General features: G+C 40.8%; 1 protein-coding gene across 1 annotated transcript in view; it reads left to right on the plus strand.

Annotated features, from left to right (window-relative positions):
• LOC121951304 (cadherin-2) overlaps window positions 1-15,094 on the plus strand; it is a 115,187-nt gene that overhangs the window by 61,900 nt on the left and 38,193 nt on the right. Inside the window, exon 5 of the mRNA XM_042497571.1 lies at window positions 7,950-8,131. Within this exon, the coding sequence (XP_042353505.1) occupies window positions 7,950-8,131 (182 nt within the window). The remainder of the gene's footprint in view (window positions 1-7,949; window positions 8,132-15,094) is intronic.

Raw genomic sequence — 15,094 nt, forward strand, 5'->3', positions numbered from 1 at the left:
CCCTGCAGGGCCACGTTGGCGTCGGCATACTCTGACAGATATAGACACATATTCACTGGAAAGACTGTTGTGTGACACATACTTTCCCATGTTTTATCATAGTATATCAACTAGTTTTATAATATAACATGCCTGTTCATGTTTCCTTCAGGCAGGTATACAAGAATAAAATTATTCAGCTGCAGTGATTTGCTACCATTCAGCCACAAGAGCATCAGTAAGGTCGGACGCTGATGTTGGGTGATTAGATCTTATTCATCCCAAAGGTATTATTATGGTATGAGATCAGGGCTCTGTACAGGTTCCTCTATACTAAACCCAGAAAACTATTTTTTTAAGAACCAAGCTCTGTTCCAGTGCAATGTCATGTTTAAAGGCCAAACACAAGTTTGTGGCACAAATTTGGAAGCAGACTTTTGACCAAAATAGCATTGTATGATCAGCCGAGTAACTAAGGGAAATGTGGACATTTTACATTTCTGCAACTATATTTGCACATTATATATATATAGTTTATCATGTTTCAGAGGTGACGTTCCCGCTGGATAAAAAACACACCCACTAACATCTGACTCTTATATTAAAGGGAAAGTAACAATCAGCCTTCAGAGCCAGCACAAATGCTTCCGCAGTAGTCACAGATATTTATCGGCTCCAGCTCTGATCAGCTTTGGTTGGCAGTGAGGAAAATACTACACCTGGGTGGGTAAGCACCTTTGCCAATGTGATGCAATGACAGGCCGCCAAATGTAGTCAACACTGAGTTTGAGAGACTGAATAAGTAAGAGACATAGTGATCCGAGTAACATTGGTATGATGTAGCATTAATATCTCCTTCACCATCAGACAATGATTAAATATTCCAAAAAACAGCCCCATAATCACCATCTCCTAAACATTGTCTGTGTACTACTTTAGTCCTGTATTATGTTTAGCAAGTTAATTAATGAAATGCAGCAAACAATAATGTACATTCTTGGAATTTCGGTTTTGATACCACTTATGTGTCGTGCCAATTATGTTTTGGGGGGAAAGCCTGCCTTGATTGTATCTCCTGGCAACATTTTTTCAAGTATAGAAAGTGTTGCATTCAACTTGTGCTTTTTCATTATGTTGGTAAAACATAGTCTAGGTGGCATTATGTTTCTCCCAAAACATATTTACTGTTAGAAATTAATAGTATGTAAATTCAATTTACATGAGACTGAGTTGTGTGGCAAGTTGTTCCTTACAGGCTTAAAATGATTTGCACTTCAGTGGGTTGATGAAGCAGAAAAATGCTTTTGCTGTTTATGATCGCTCTGAAAAACTGGAGCCAACTTATCCAGTTTTTAAAATACAAGAATGTAAGGAAATTGACAGTTTTGGTGACTGAAAGGAAAATAAAATAATGAAAGGTAATAAAGTATTCACAGAGAGCAATAATGATTAATTCTGGGACGTCAAGGGTATTGAATAATGAGTAATACATTCCTTTTTATGAATAACAGCACTGTGGGAGTTCATTTTCTGTCTAACTGTGAAGTCCCGCTCAAGCCTTAAATTACTTGTGTCTGTTTTTTTTTTCTTTTTCAAAAAGTAGCTATTAGTCTAGAAGTTATGGTAACTGCAGTGAAGCCAGTCAGTGTTTCCTGTATATTTCACTTTAAGCAGTGGAAAACATGCTCTGGAGCATCCAGACTAACACCTTGAGTAAACTGCAGAGGAGGGGGAGGAGGAAGCAGTTGTTCACCAGGAGGTAAATTAAGATAAAAAAAAAAAAGTGGGTAAAGAGCAGCCTGGAGAGCAGCATATGGTAATGGGGCCAATTCATGGCCCTTTAGAGCCATAAGGCCATCAGTGAGTGTAATGCTACTGTAACTCTCAATGCGTGTAATGTGTGCAGAGGAAGTGCTGTAGCGCTAGCTAGCAGCTAACCACTTAAGCATATTTAACTATGAAAAACAAATCCCATACGAATGTCACTGGTGAATTTGTGTCACTTGTGCTGTTATGTAATCTTTATTGAGACAGGACTGGCAAAAATCTCCCAGCCATTAAAGCAGCAGCCAGAGAGGGAAAGCACAAATAAACGAATAATAGATTTGTGTTGAATTTTTCAGACAACAGCAATTAATAAAAGCAAATCAGGTAAACACACTGATCATGGTTGGGAAACAACATCTAACTAAAACGGAAGAAGTCTCTGTCTGTCTGTCCTTCGATTTTCTCAGTCACAGTTCATCCTTCACGCTGAGAGAGTGCATTGTTGAGAATCCAAGGAAGTGCAGTGTGGAGTGCCAGCTCTTGAAATCTAAAGGACATATTTATTAATAGTGCATTAGGAACACACTGTAGTGAATTGAGTGTTACACTGCCAAATGGCATGCTCTCTGCACTCGCTTGCTTTCAAGAACACATGAAGAAAGAGAGACCGGAGATGTTACATTGTCGCAATAACAAACATTTTAAGCATCAGTGATGTAACTATCTGAATGAGAGTTTTTTTGTCCCGCTTGCCAGTCCAGTGATGAGTGTGAAGTTTGTTTGCAGAATGTTTAGGCAGCAGGAGAAGATTTTGGTAATCTAAGGGTTCTCATTTCTGTTTGTAGTTTGTAATGTGAGTATCGACCTATCAATTGCGTGGGGAGTCAGAACCAGGGATGACGTTTTTCTGTAGGCCAACGCGGAAGCTAACACTGCCCTGGATACCTTGTCTAAAAGTCTGTAGGATGTTTCCATTGGATTTTGGATCAGTGCAGAAAACAGGCTCTGTGGCAAACAGACATTTATGATACTTTCAGCTTTTGTTCAGCAAGATGATCTCCACAAATGAGCACCACTTTCTGAATGTAACCTCCAGAAGTAAAAAGCTATTGTTATAAGGCTATAACGAACTACACCATGGTCACATCGCCATTGCTACAAGGCTGTAATGTTGTGTGATGATGTTCTGTAGTCTCATCTAGCCATTTGTCAGCAACTGCCTTTTTTAAGACATAAAAGCTTCAAAGTTCACAAGTGGGGTATATTTTATGCAGTGGAATAAAATGTGAAAGTCTCTTCAGCCTATTTTAACCACAGACCTTATTTTAGGCTTCAAACCAAATACTCATCCAAAAAAACTTTGACTTTGAGTCAAGGGAACCGAAGTTGCTCAAATGCCAACTGATTTCCAGGTTTTAGGAGTCATTTCTGGGCTTTTCTATTGGCCGAAATGAAATGTCGTAACCCATCAGCTATCGTCTTCACTTTAATGTAAGCTCTGTGGTATCTAAGGTATCTGTTTCTATTTAAATATCTGTTCATAGAGATATGCTAAAATGACCAGTGTATGGGAGAGGAATTCTTTGCCTGCATATCCGCTGGTTCCATTGGATCTCCCAGGAAACATGTATTAGTTGTTGCACCAATGGACTTATTGTCGTTAGATCAATAGCCTATGGTTTCACAACTGGCTGAAAGCTAAACTGACTCCTGCCTGATTGTGCACGGCGAGTGAGGAAGGGAGGGAGAGACATTGTGCTGCTGTCAGAGGAGCTGATGACTGAGTTTACTCTGACTTTACTTGAGCAAGTGGCTAAAAAGGGCTGAAAAGTTGAAAAATCCTGCAAGAACATCGCCAATTTGTGTGTGTGGTGTGTGCCTTTGTCAGGTGCCCACATCTGAGTGAAGAGGCGGAGATACACAAGATTCAGTGGTTTTATGAGCTCATAATTCATATTCATACTGAAAGTGCTGTGTGTAATGCTACAGAAGGAGAGCTGATTGTTGAGTCATTTCCAGGTCATAAAAATCCTAATGCTTCGGGTTGGTGGTTTGATCAGACTACCAACTCAAAGTGTCAGTAGCTGATGACATAGAACCAGACTCAGCAATCAACTATTTTCCTCCAGATTTACATACAACACCTTTAGATATTTTGGCAGTTAAAAAGACTGGGCTACAGACAGTTATCCAGACCCTAAACACACCACTGTGAACAAAACAGTCGATAGTGAACTATGGGGGTGGGTCAAGTACCTCAGAGCTGGAGGCAGAGCATTCAGCACATTCTGAACAGGCATGTTTTGAGGCTTGCACTAATTATAATAGAGGACAGTTTATTGAGGGAATGAAGAAACTATTAGATTTACTGTGATTTCATCTTGATCAAGAGGGAATTTGTTCTAATCCCATCAAATCCATCTTGGCTGTTGAATGTTTAGAGAGTTGTCCATGCAAATATACTGACTCTATTACCACAGCAACATACTGATTCTTAATTTGATAACTGTTTGTCAGCTGGGGAAATGACAGGGTTACTGATTTGCCGATTGATCTTTACCCCACACTGTTCCATCTTTTACATTTAATAATAAGATTTAAATAAAAAAAACCAACATCTCCTTCTGCTGATCCTGTTCAGAATTTGGTACTTATCCTACAGATGGATGGCCTTACTTCGAGGTTGACACTTTGTCGGTGGGAATTTGAAGCAGAGAGTTCATGTTGTGTCCAGACATAAGAGTCAATAACTGGAAGCAAATGAATCAACAATAGTGGAAATAAATGTGATTTTCCTCAAAACTGTTCATTTCATAGTGTGCAACACATTCTAATACACAAGGCCCAAGTTAACTCTACATGCAGTATTCGAAAAAATTGGTTATCTAGCAGTTATTGTATGGCAACCACAGGCGACTTGCCCCAAATGATAAGAAGAAAGCCTGTGTAAAACTACCAAGGTAATGACTGTCCTCAACAGACAAATGGCAGGATTTGTCTTTTAGTCAAACACTCCCAAAGACCAGTGTTTATGTTTCCCTGACATCTGTGACCTCTTTTTTCATGCAAATAGCTTGATGTTATTGTATAGCTGCAAAACCTCTCACAGCCTCTCGACACAGGTGGTGTATTGAAAGCTCTACATTAGGAGAGCCACAGCTTCAGTCCTTTGTCACTGTATGTACCCTGGATGTGTTCAGGCGCAGTGCTAAGAGTAGGTCACCTGTGTTTTGGCAGCGCTCCGAGCCCACAGGTGCTGAAGCAGTGTGCATAAAATATAAAAAAAATATGAAAACATGTACTTTGTGTACAGCTACGCATGTAAAATGTGATTAAAACCCAAGTGAAATGTGTAATTTTTTATGGACTGCTGTGTTGATTCAAACAGAGAGGTATCTGTTAAGATGCATGTGGTGTGGACGGCTGAAAAGCTCTTAGGGAAAAGGTTGGTTGACTGAAACTGGAGACAGCTGTTTGTATCTGGTTTCCTACTTTGTTTTAAGGACAAGTACATAGGATTAAGTGGCAGTGAGGTTGCAGAACTGAAATTTATCCTGTGAGCTAAGCATGTAGGAGAACTGTGGTGCTCAGTGCAAAAACGCAAATAGCCCTATGTAGAGCCAGGGTTTGATATAACACCGAGGTCTTGTCCTCAGACTTTTTTTTATCTGGGAATCTGAGCAACCTGGCAAAGAAAAACTTATGCTGCGTTTACATGGAATCAGGCAGATGGCAGAAGGACAACACCTTCCTGTTTCCCACAGAATTAGAATCCATCTGTGGCATTTTTGTGTGGCAACTTTGTCTGTGTGTGTGTCCCTTCTTTATCATTCTGTTATTCCTCTCTAAATGTTTTAGTGAATCCATGAACACAGTGCAGGTGGAACTCTTGATGAGTTCTCTTTTTCCTCAGCAGCAGTTTAAGGAGTTTTAGTCACAGGGTGGATTATTGAGCTGTCGATCCAGTCAGCTGATCGGATTGATAAATAAGAAAAGCAACTGCTGCAGAAAGGCAAGTTAAGACAAAGTTTTAGACCAAGCACAATGAATGGTCAGGTGTCCCTGTCACTGCACCTGGCGTTCTGCTGCTCTGTCTGTGCCCATAGTATGCTCTGCATACTATACTATAGTATATATATGTGTGTGTGTGTGTGTGTGTGTGTGTGTATGCAGCATGTATTTATATGTGCAGAATACAGTGTTTCAGATGTTTGCAGATGAATGCAGCCTTACAGATGTTTTGACTGTGGAGATCCGCTACAATAAATGTGTGGGAAACCCTGTCTTCTGAATGACACAGCAAAACAAACATGCAGTCCGATGGATTGGCAGGACAGTTAAACGAAACATGCGTAATGATAAGTTAATGAGTGGCAATGGGGTATTCTTTACAAGGAATTACACAAAATATAATTAATTAAATGATTTTATGTTTTTTAATTATGCAAATTTTCTAGTAATGCCCAGTGATTATCCAGAATGCCATTTTGTTTTGTCTTGTGTGAAGGAGCTACACAACACCCAGTTGCAAAGAGCCGTCTACCATTACTGCTGTCAGTATTGTCTGCCAGCCACACCTGATTTTACTGTTTGCTCTTGTTCACTAAAATTATATCCAGCTTGCCGTCTACTGTATCTGATTCCATGTGAAGGCAGCATTACACATGGTGTGTGTTTGTTTTGCTTATTCCACTATTTTTAGGTTCAAAATATAAAAAATAAATAGAGGATTCGGTATTTCTCCACCAGACTTAGTGCGGATATTTTAGAAATAATGAACTGAATAAATATATAAAAAAATCAAAAGAGTTTTGATTTTGTTTTTTGTTGGGGTTTGGCATGGCACTGGGGAACCTGGACTAAGTATTCCTAAAATCCAAGCTGGGACTCTGGTTTGACTGCTTAACACTGCAGAAGACAGATCAAAAGAAGCAGAATATTGCATTTTTTGTTGTTCAGTTTGGAGGACTTGTTGGAGTGAGAAACCCCTGTGCTCTAAAAAAAAAATTAATTAGGACAGACAACAATCAAACACGCCGGGTGATAACTCTTGTTGCCGATGCCACTCTGATGTCTGAACTGTAATCCTGATCCTCAGAGTAGAAATAACCTCGCATTTAGTCTCGCTGTGATGTTGTCAGATTTGCGGAAATCATCTGACTGTGCGTTGGCCCAGATACTGTCGTGCTGAAGTGCCGGCTATCTTTTATTCTGTCAACCCAATGTGTTTGTGCGATGTTGTTCTCTCCAACATTTACAGGTCTATCTGATTCCCTTAGCTTTAGCTGAGCAGATAACGCCTCTGTTTGAATGTGTCTGTCTCTTCTGTGTGCACGAGCCAAATAGTGATATCTTACCTTTTCCCCTTGCTCAATTTCTATCTTTCCCAGCACACTTATTCTTGTCAGTGCAGCTGGTGGCCATTGTGTGTGTGTGTGTGCATGTGTGGTCGAAATACAGTGGTAGGTGGATATTTGAATTTATGTGTGCTTTTTATGCAGAAATATGAGTTCACAGATGTACTCCATATTCTCCTCCGATGTGTGCATCGGGTGAATCATAAGCAAAATGTACTGTTTCCCTATGTAAACTGCAAAGCCAGCAGAAGGACTAATAATGTGCTGCTTTAATGGGCCCGGCACTAAAAGTAAAACCAGCATGTTTAAACATGATGGCAGCACACATGAAAGAGCCTGTTATCTTGATTAATTCTTGTTAGCAGGAGGAAGTACTGGGTGACTCAGAGACTAAAAAGTGGATGTTTGTGATGAGTAGTTAGCTCATGTCATCAAGTTCAAATGTTTTGAGGGAGACAGAGCAGCTTTTCTTACCTGTAATCTTTGCCTTTTCTTTATCTCCTCTGTTCCTTCTGCTTTTTCTTTCTTTTTAATCCTAGCCTCTTTTAATTTAGTTATTTTTTACAGCAGGTATTCTGGCCATATTTTACCTGGCTTTTAATAACATCTCAATACCGAGTGCTCAAACGCATATTCTGCCTTTCTCTCCTTTTATCCCTCTCCTTCATCCTCTCACTTCTGTTAAATTAAATGCTGCCTTATCTCATTGAAATATTGCAAATATTGGCTCAGCACAGGTGGGGGACAGCAATTTGGAAACAGCTCAAAAGAGGAATTGAAATGTTTAATGTTTGAATGAAGTGTAGCAGCTTCCCTAATGTGTGCCACTGTGTGTCTCTCTCAAAGGTATGTGGTCCTTCTCCGTTTCCGAGCTGGCCATCCCGGGGGCCGAGATAGGGCGTATATCGGCAGCCGACGCAGACCTGGGTGAGAATGCAAAGTTGGAATATACCATCCTGGAGGGGGAGACTGGGGAAACATTCAACATCACCGGAGTGAACCAAGAGGCGGTCATAACGCTCAATAAGGTGAGAGAAAGAAGACGGAGACTGAGGGGGTGGACAGAAGGAGGGAGGGGTTTGAAAAAGAGCAGCACAAGAGGAGGACAGAAAACAGTTAGACGGGGTCAGCAGAGTATGTGAGCAGTGCGTTACAGGGATATGAGGGATGTACAAGGATTTTGGGCGGAGTAGAGAGGACTTTTTATGCCTCTGCGCCTGTGATAGCCATGACCGGAGGCATTTTGTTCTTGGGTTGTCTCAACAATGAACTATTAGATTTTGGTGGTCATAGGTCCAAGGTCAGGGTCACTATGACGTCATCTGTCTCATTCTAATGAACGCAATATCTCAAGAACACCTTGAGGCCATTTCTTCAAATTTGGCACGGACATCCACTTGGACTCAAGGATAAACTGATTAGATTGGTGGTCCATGGTGGTCCATGGTCAAGGTCATTGTGATTGTTTAATCATCTCATTCTTTTGAATGTGATATCGCAAGAACACCCTGAGGGAAATCTTCAAATTTTGTACAAATGCCCAAAATCCAAGGATAAATCACAAGAATAAACTGATCAGAATTTGCTGGTCAAAGGTCACCGTGACCTTGCAAAACATGTTTCTGGCCATTAGTCAACAATTCATCCACTCATAACAACGGAATTTCTCACACACATATAATAGGATATAATAATGAAGTGAAGAAATTTTATATCGAAAAGGTCAAAGGTGAACGTCACTGTGACATCATAATGTTCCTCAAAAACACTTTTCTGTCTATTACTCAGCGTCGTATCTCAGGATCAGAGGGGGAGACATTTGGTCAGACACTGAATTGGTGACAGTAATCTTTGGGGCCCACCTCGGCACTGTGTTGTTTGTACAGATCTTCTGTGCTGCTGGGGGGAAAATGTGTGTTGTACAGATGTGTTTTTGCAGACATAGATGTAAACTATAATTGCACATTCACTGTTGTGCTAAGGCAAACATCTGCAAATTGGTAATTCTAGTTGAAAGTTGGAGCACCACCTCCTCTCCTGCTCTATCCTGCTCCAATTTTACTCCGGTACCACTCAAACCATGAGTTTGAAGCATGCCTGACCCAGAATGCATCTGTGTATTGCGCACACTCACGATTTTCTGTCAAAAATCAGTTGCTGCGAACTCGACAATGGAGATTACAAAATACTTTCAAAGGAAACTGGGCGAGCTGCGAGCAATATCAGCAGAGCAGGGTGAAATCTGAGTTCAGCACGGAGCGGCCTGGAGCGGCTTTGAGCGGGCGAGCGGCAGGAACGAACCGCTCCGTGAGCAAGGTGCGGAAATTCTCACAGCTTCACTCCACTCACATGCTCCAGGGTTAAGGGAGCACGTACAGAAAGGCTTTGGTTTGTAAAGTTAAAAAGACGAAAGGCAGGACAGGAGAGGAGAAGAAGAACAGCTGATGAGGAGGAGGAGGAGGAGATGACACAGGTAATGTGGGCAGGTTTTTTTTTTTTTGCCATGAGTCAAAGCATAGCTAACAACATGTTGCCTAAGCACATTAACCTGGAATTACCTGGAAACACACAAAGACACTGTATAAGCCTGTAAGATTTCACGGTTCATTTGTCAGCAGCATTTTTAGTATGGATTTTTAAACAGGTGATCTAAATTCATCGGACCGTTTTCTCCTTATTTAACTCCCATCAGCTGAGAGTTGTTTGATGGGTTTCTGACAAATGAATTTCCTGCTCAATTCACTGTGAACCAGCCTCCTTTTTTTAATTTTTTATCAATATTTCCATCTGTTTACAGCAAACATAATGAAGCATCCGTATGAAACTCAATCGAAGCGTGACGCATCCAGATGCAAATGTTTGCAGCGGTTGAGTTGAGCGTGACTTGCAGCAACAATGTTTTGACCAGTGCTGAGGTGTTTTGACTGCTCCTTTTCAGCGAACATTTTCCGTGCGGAGCATTTGCATGTACAGAAGGATCACTGAGGCGCCGCCTCTCCATCCTGAGTACAGCTGGCTAACAGTTTCCTTTAGTGTAATACTGGATGATTTCAATTTCAAACACTCCCGAAGCTGCCTGTCATCTCCAATAATCACATTCTTCTGAGAATGCGTGTGCACCGCAGAGGGGCGAAGAGCGCTGACACCCACTCATTACCAGCATGGCTTGTAACAGTTCATACGTGTCTGTCTCAGGAGAATGGGAGCCTCTGTGCTCACATGTAATGTAGACTTAATGGGGGGACTGATGTCTGAGATATGACGCTTTCATTTCGAATGAGCCCTACAGAAGTGTTTCTGACACTTCAATAAAAACACACGTGTGTATCTATTAATGCTGTCAGCCACCTCTCTGATCTGTAGGATGTCAGTCATGAGAGGGCGTGTTATTGTGCTTGTTATGAGTAATAAGCACTACTCAGGGTAGTGCGGCGGTAGCTCAGTCCGTTAATTTGGCTTTCACTTGCTCACCATTTGAAGTCCCGGACAGACCAAGTACAGAGGGTAGACTGGTAGCTTGAGAGGTGCTTCTTTGCACATTCATCACTGTCAAGTGCTTCTGAGCAAGGCACTGAACCCCCATCTGCTTGGGGTGCCATCCTGTTAGGCAGCCCCCCTCACTCTCACATCTCTGTTCATAATACATGTGTACAGGTCCTGCTTGTGCATGTGTTTCAATGGGCCAGTGTGTGTGTATATGTGTGTAAACATGACAAGAGAGTGAAAAAAATTCTCTTTGCAGGATTAGTAAAGCAAAGCATTTTTTTACTATATGCATTTGAATGCAAAAGTAGAAAGTGTGTTCACACCTGTGTGTGTGTGTGTGTGTGTTTGCATAGACTGAATAACAATGTATACAGTAACTCCTGGACAGAAAACACGCCGTCACAAAAATACAATGAAATGGCATTAAGCAAATGCTTGCTGCTTTATTTTTTAGCCACCTAAAAAAACAACACTTGAAATGTACTTTGTATTTAGAATATTTTCACTACTCCACCTTGCTGTCAGACAGCCCTTTCTGACAGGGAACTGAGGCTGTTATCTCAAGGCCACCAGACTCTGTTGAAAAAAATATTTTTTCTTTGCAGAACACTGGTGTTGCTGGTTTACAGCTGCCTCCATCAGTTAATGGGTAAGGTAAAGCTGTAAACATATTCCAAATATAGTGTACAAAGACAATGCTACTAATGTTTTTTGGTGGCTAAATTATGTTTTTCTAAGGCCACTGTTCACAGTAGCACATTATTCAGCTTCTGTGCAGGTAGATGCGGATTATCAAAGATGCTAGTAAAGCAACGCCGTACATAAAATCAGCACAACAGAAATTCCAGATAAGTTGGATGAACTATCTGTTTTTAAACGTGACAGTTATGGCTTAAAATAACAACAAAAATAGACAAGACTGACAATTTAATGTATTTCCATAATTAAAACGATTGTCAGTTGTCTAGCAGGAAGTGTTACTGCAACGTCACGGGAATTCATTCTATGTGAAGAATAACAATTGTTTAATGGGCTTGGCACAACAGGCAGGGTAGGGAAGTTAGTAATGTTGACAATAACAAAACATGTGAGGGGAACAACATAACATGTGAGGGGAGTTAATAACCTCAGGAATAAAAAAAATAAAGAAAATACTGAAAACAGCCCCAGAAAATGTCCCAGAGACCAGACTTCTGATGTAGAAAAAACTTGAAATCCTGGTCAATCTTTATTTTGATGAATAGCAGAATAACAGGATGAAATAATAATAATAATAATAATAATAATAATAATAATAATAATTACTTATAACTTATTTATATGGGGCTTTACAGAATAAGAAAACAAAAAATAATACACAAATAAACAAAATGAAAATGAAAATAAAGAACAGAAATAATAATAGCGATGATTATTGAAGAGGGGTGTGCCAGACGACATATGCTTTGGTAAACAGATGGTTTTTTCAGCAGTAATTTTATATAAACATTGGAGTCTAAACATCCACATGGTCTTGATCTCACAGTATCTTAACCTTTAGACACCCTGAAGCCTCCTCACGTGCCTGCATGCAGGCACTGAAGAACTCTGAGGACTCTGAAAATATCTAACCATGACTGTGGATGAATTATACTTTCATAGTCACTGTTACACATCATGACCTTTAAATACTTTTATGTTGAGTCATTTTTCCACAACAGCTTCCTATTCCCTGTGTCGTCCCCAAAAACCCCTACAAAATTCAATTTACAAAGAGAGAGACAGCAAACACTTTCATTCGAGGCGCTGGAACCAGCCAGTGTTGCTGTTTTTACTTGATGAATGACTTAATTGAAAGGCGATTATTTAAAATTCCCTCCAGTAATGTTTCAAGTCACATAAAGACACTCTGCTTTTAATAATAATTTGTGTCCGATATGGTATTTCCAAAAAAAGGTCAATTACCTCATAAAAAGTTCTTTAATGAGGTTCTTTAACTGAGTTCTTCATTAAAAATGACATCTACTTTCCATTTAAAAATCCAGAATCTATGAATATGCAAATATTGTTCATTGCAAAAGTTTAACTGCTGGGTACATGATGTCTACTCCACTTAAAAGTCCATTCTCATTGTGCGCTGGAGGCTTCCAGTCACCGCCTCACACTGCATATTGGACTCTGATCACTGAGATCTGAGGTGAGCTCAGAGAAACTTACCCTTCAGCAGATGAATGTGAAAACAGCTCTGCACAAAACATCTTTCCCTACAGTGAAGGTCAACATCTTAGTGGAGTAACAACAAGCAGAACACATTTTTGAGTGGAGAGAGACTTTAAAACTTTATATTCTTTCAGCACTACATTCAGTCCTTCTTTTGAATACGTGCAGTCAGTCATCCTGTCTTATAGACTTCCTAGAACACTCGATCTCAGTGCCGTACAATGAAAATATCTTCAGAATTTGGCAGTTTTAAATATTTCAGATAACTTCAAGTTGAAGAAAAGTCTCCAAACTCGTATGCCCATAAAATTCATCCAAAATGTCTCTGAAATGTTTCCATTTGGGAGATGCCGTCTTATTTCTTTATTCAAACGCCATTACTGGCTTTGTGGGGTTTTTTTTACTGGTGAGCTTCGGAGTGCACAGGTATTTGTGTGTATTCTTGAAGTCAGGTAGCCACACATATATTGGTGTATGTGCACGCAGAGAGAGTGTGTGTGAATTCATCACTGTGTCAGTTCTCAGCCTTGGGTTTGTAGGATTCGTTAAAAACAATCCGCACCTGGAGGTGGTGTGTAGAGCAGGATTTTCCAAACCCGCTATGAGCTCCTTTGAAGAGAAGCATAGAGGCAAGGAGAGGACTGGATACGGTAAAAGATGCAAGAAGAAAGAAATCGAAGGCAAGGACCCGGGAATGAGGAGAAAGAGAAGGGATGGAGAAGGAGGAGGAGATGGAAGCATGGAGGGGGGGTTGGTGTTAAAATGAGGTCCTGAGAGGCAGTGACAGCAGAGAGTGCAGTATAACAAGGGAGTCAAAGTATGAAGGAACCAAAAAGAGACATGCATAGAGAGAGGGGAAGAGATGCAGCGACAGCAAGAGCTGCGAAACTGGTGACAGCCATAGAGAGAAATTAGCACAGCTAGAGACTGGGAGGCACAGGAAGGCAGAAACACCCATCCAGTACGACAAGCAGGTAAAAATGAACAAAAATAAATAATGAAAAGGAGAGAGAGAGAGAGAGAAAAAAACTTCAAGATATGGAGAGAAGCAGCTTGGCAACAACAAGATGGAATGAAGAAGTGTGAGCAGGGAGAGAAGAGGAGGAAAAAAAAGAGCAACCTGCTGTGTGTAAAAGGAGAGCGAATCAATGCAACATGTGCTGGGTGACGGGCAAAACGGGCAGGAAAATTACATGTAAACAAATACAGTAAACACCTCCCACCCACAGTATTCCTCCCTCTGGATTCATCGGCAGCGATCTCAAAGATACAAAACAAAACGTACAATTAGTATTTCAACATGGCCTCCATCATGCTGTTTTGTGTCGCTTTAATCCCTCTACAAAGGCACCAAGAGAGGCAGAGAAATAGATTAAACTAGCACTGCTGCTACGGGTGAAATATTAACCAAAACTGAAGACTCACTGAAGACTTACATGTGAATTCATTTTGAACGCTCACAAGCAGAACATACATTGAGTATTTAAAGATGCTGCAGGGCACCGTTTGAAAAGTCAGCGCAATTGGGCTTTTGTGTAAAAGTGGCAAACTCCTCACTCTTTTTTGGATAAAAAAAAAAAAAAAAAGATTTGACTTGAGTAGGTTTAAAAGGGATTTAGCCTTGCAGGGAATCCACGCACAACTAATGAAAAACATGTAAGATAGGCTACAACTAATAGAATTAAAAACAAACAAAGCGTTAAATTAGTGCTAAGCTCCCCCTCACTTTCCACTTCGTTAAACAAACAAAAAAAAGAAAAGAGATGCTTTTTTTTTTTTTTTTTTAAATTTAAGCATGCATATGGTTAGGGTGTGTGTTAATAATGAACACACTCCGGCGTCCATTTTCCCAAGTCAGGCAGCTTTGAAACTGTGAAGCATTTTAACGGGAACGCGATGATCTGTGCGCCCCCGGAGAAGGGAAAGATTTCCGAGCGGAACAATTTGTGTTGCCACAGAGCCGGCCTTGACCTTGCTGGTCATCTCGCTGCTGTGGGCTGAATCTCTTTAACCGTTGATCTAAGATGCACACTGCCTCACACACACACACACACACACGCACACACACACACACATACATACACACAAGGGAACAGACACACAGAACAGAGACGCACACCTACACAAGCACCAATAAACCACAGAGAGATATATATACAGAGGCACACATCAACACTGACCTTGCGGCTCCGTGTTTAAACTATGGGGAATGAAGGAAAAAAGAGCTGCAAAGAGGCGCGATTGCTGCACTGCTCGTCCTCACCTCGGAACGATGTGTCAGATGGGAGGTGTGTGGAGGGGGGTGG

Source organism: Plectropomus leopardus, chromosome 12, assembly GCF_008729295.1.
Source record: "Plectropomus leopardus isolate mb chromosome 12, YSFRI_Pleo_2.0, whole genome shotgun sequence".
Taxonomy (NCBI): domain Eukaryota; kingdom Metazoa; phylum Chordata; class Actinopteri; order Perciformes; family Serranidae; genus Plectropomus; species Plectropomus leopardus.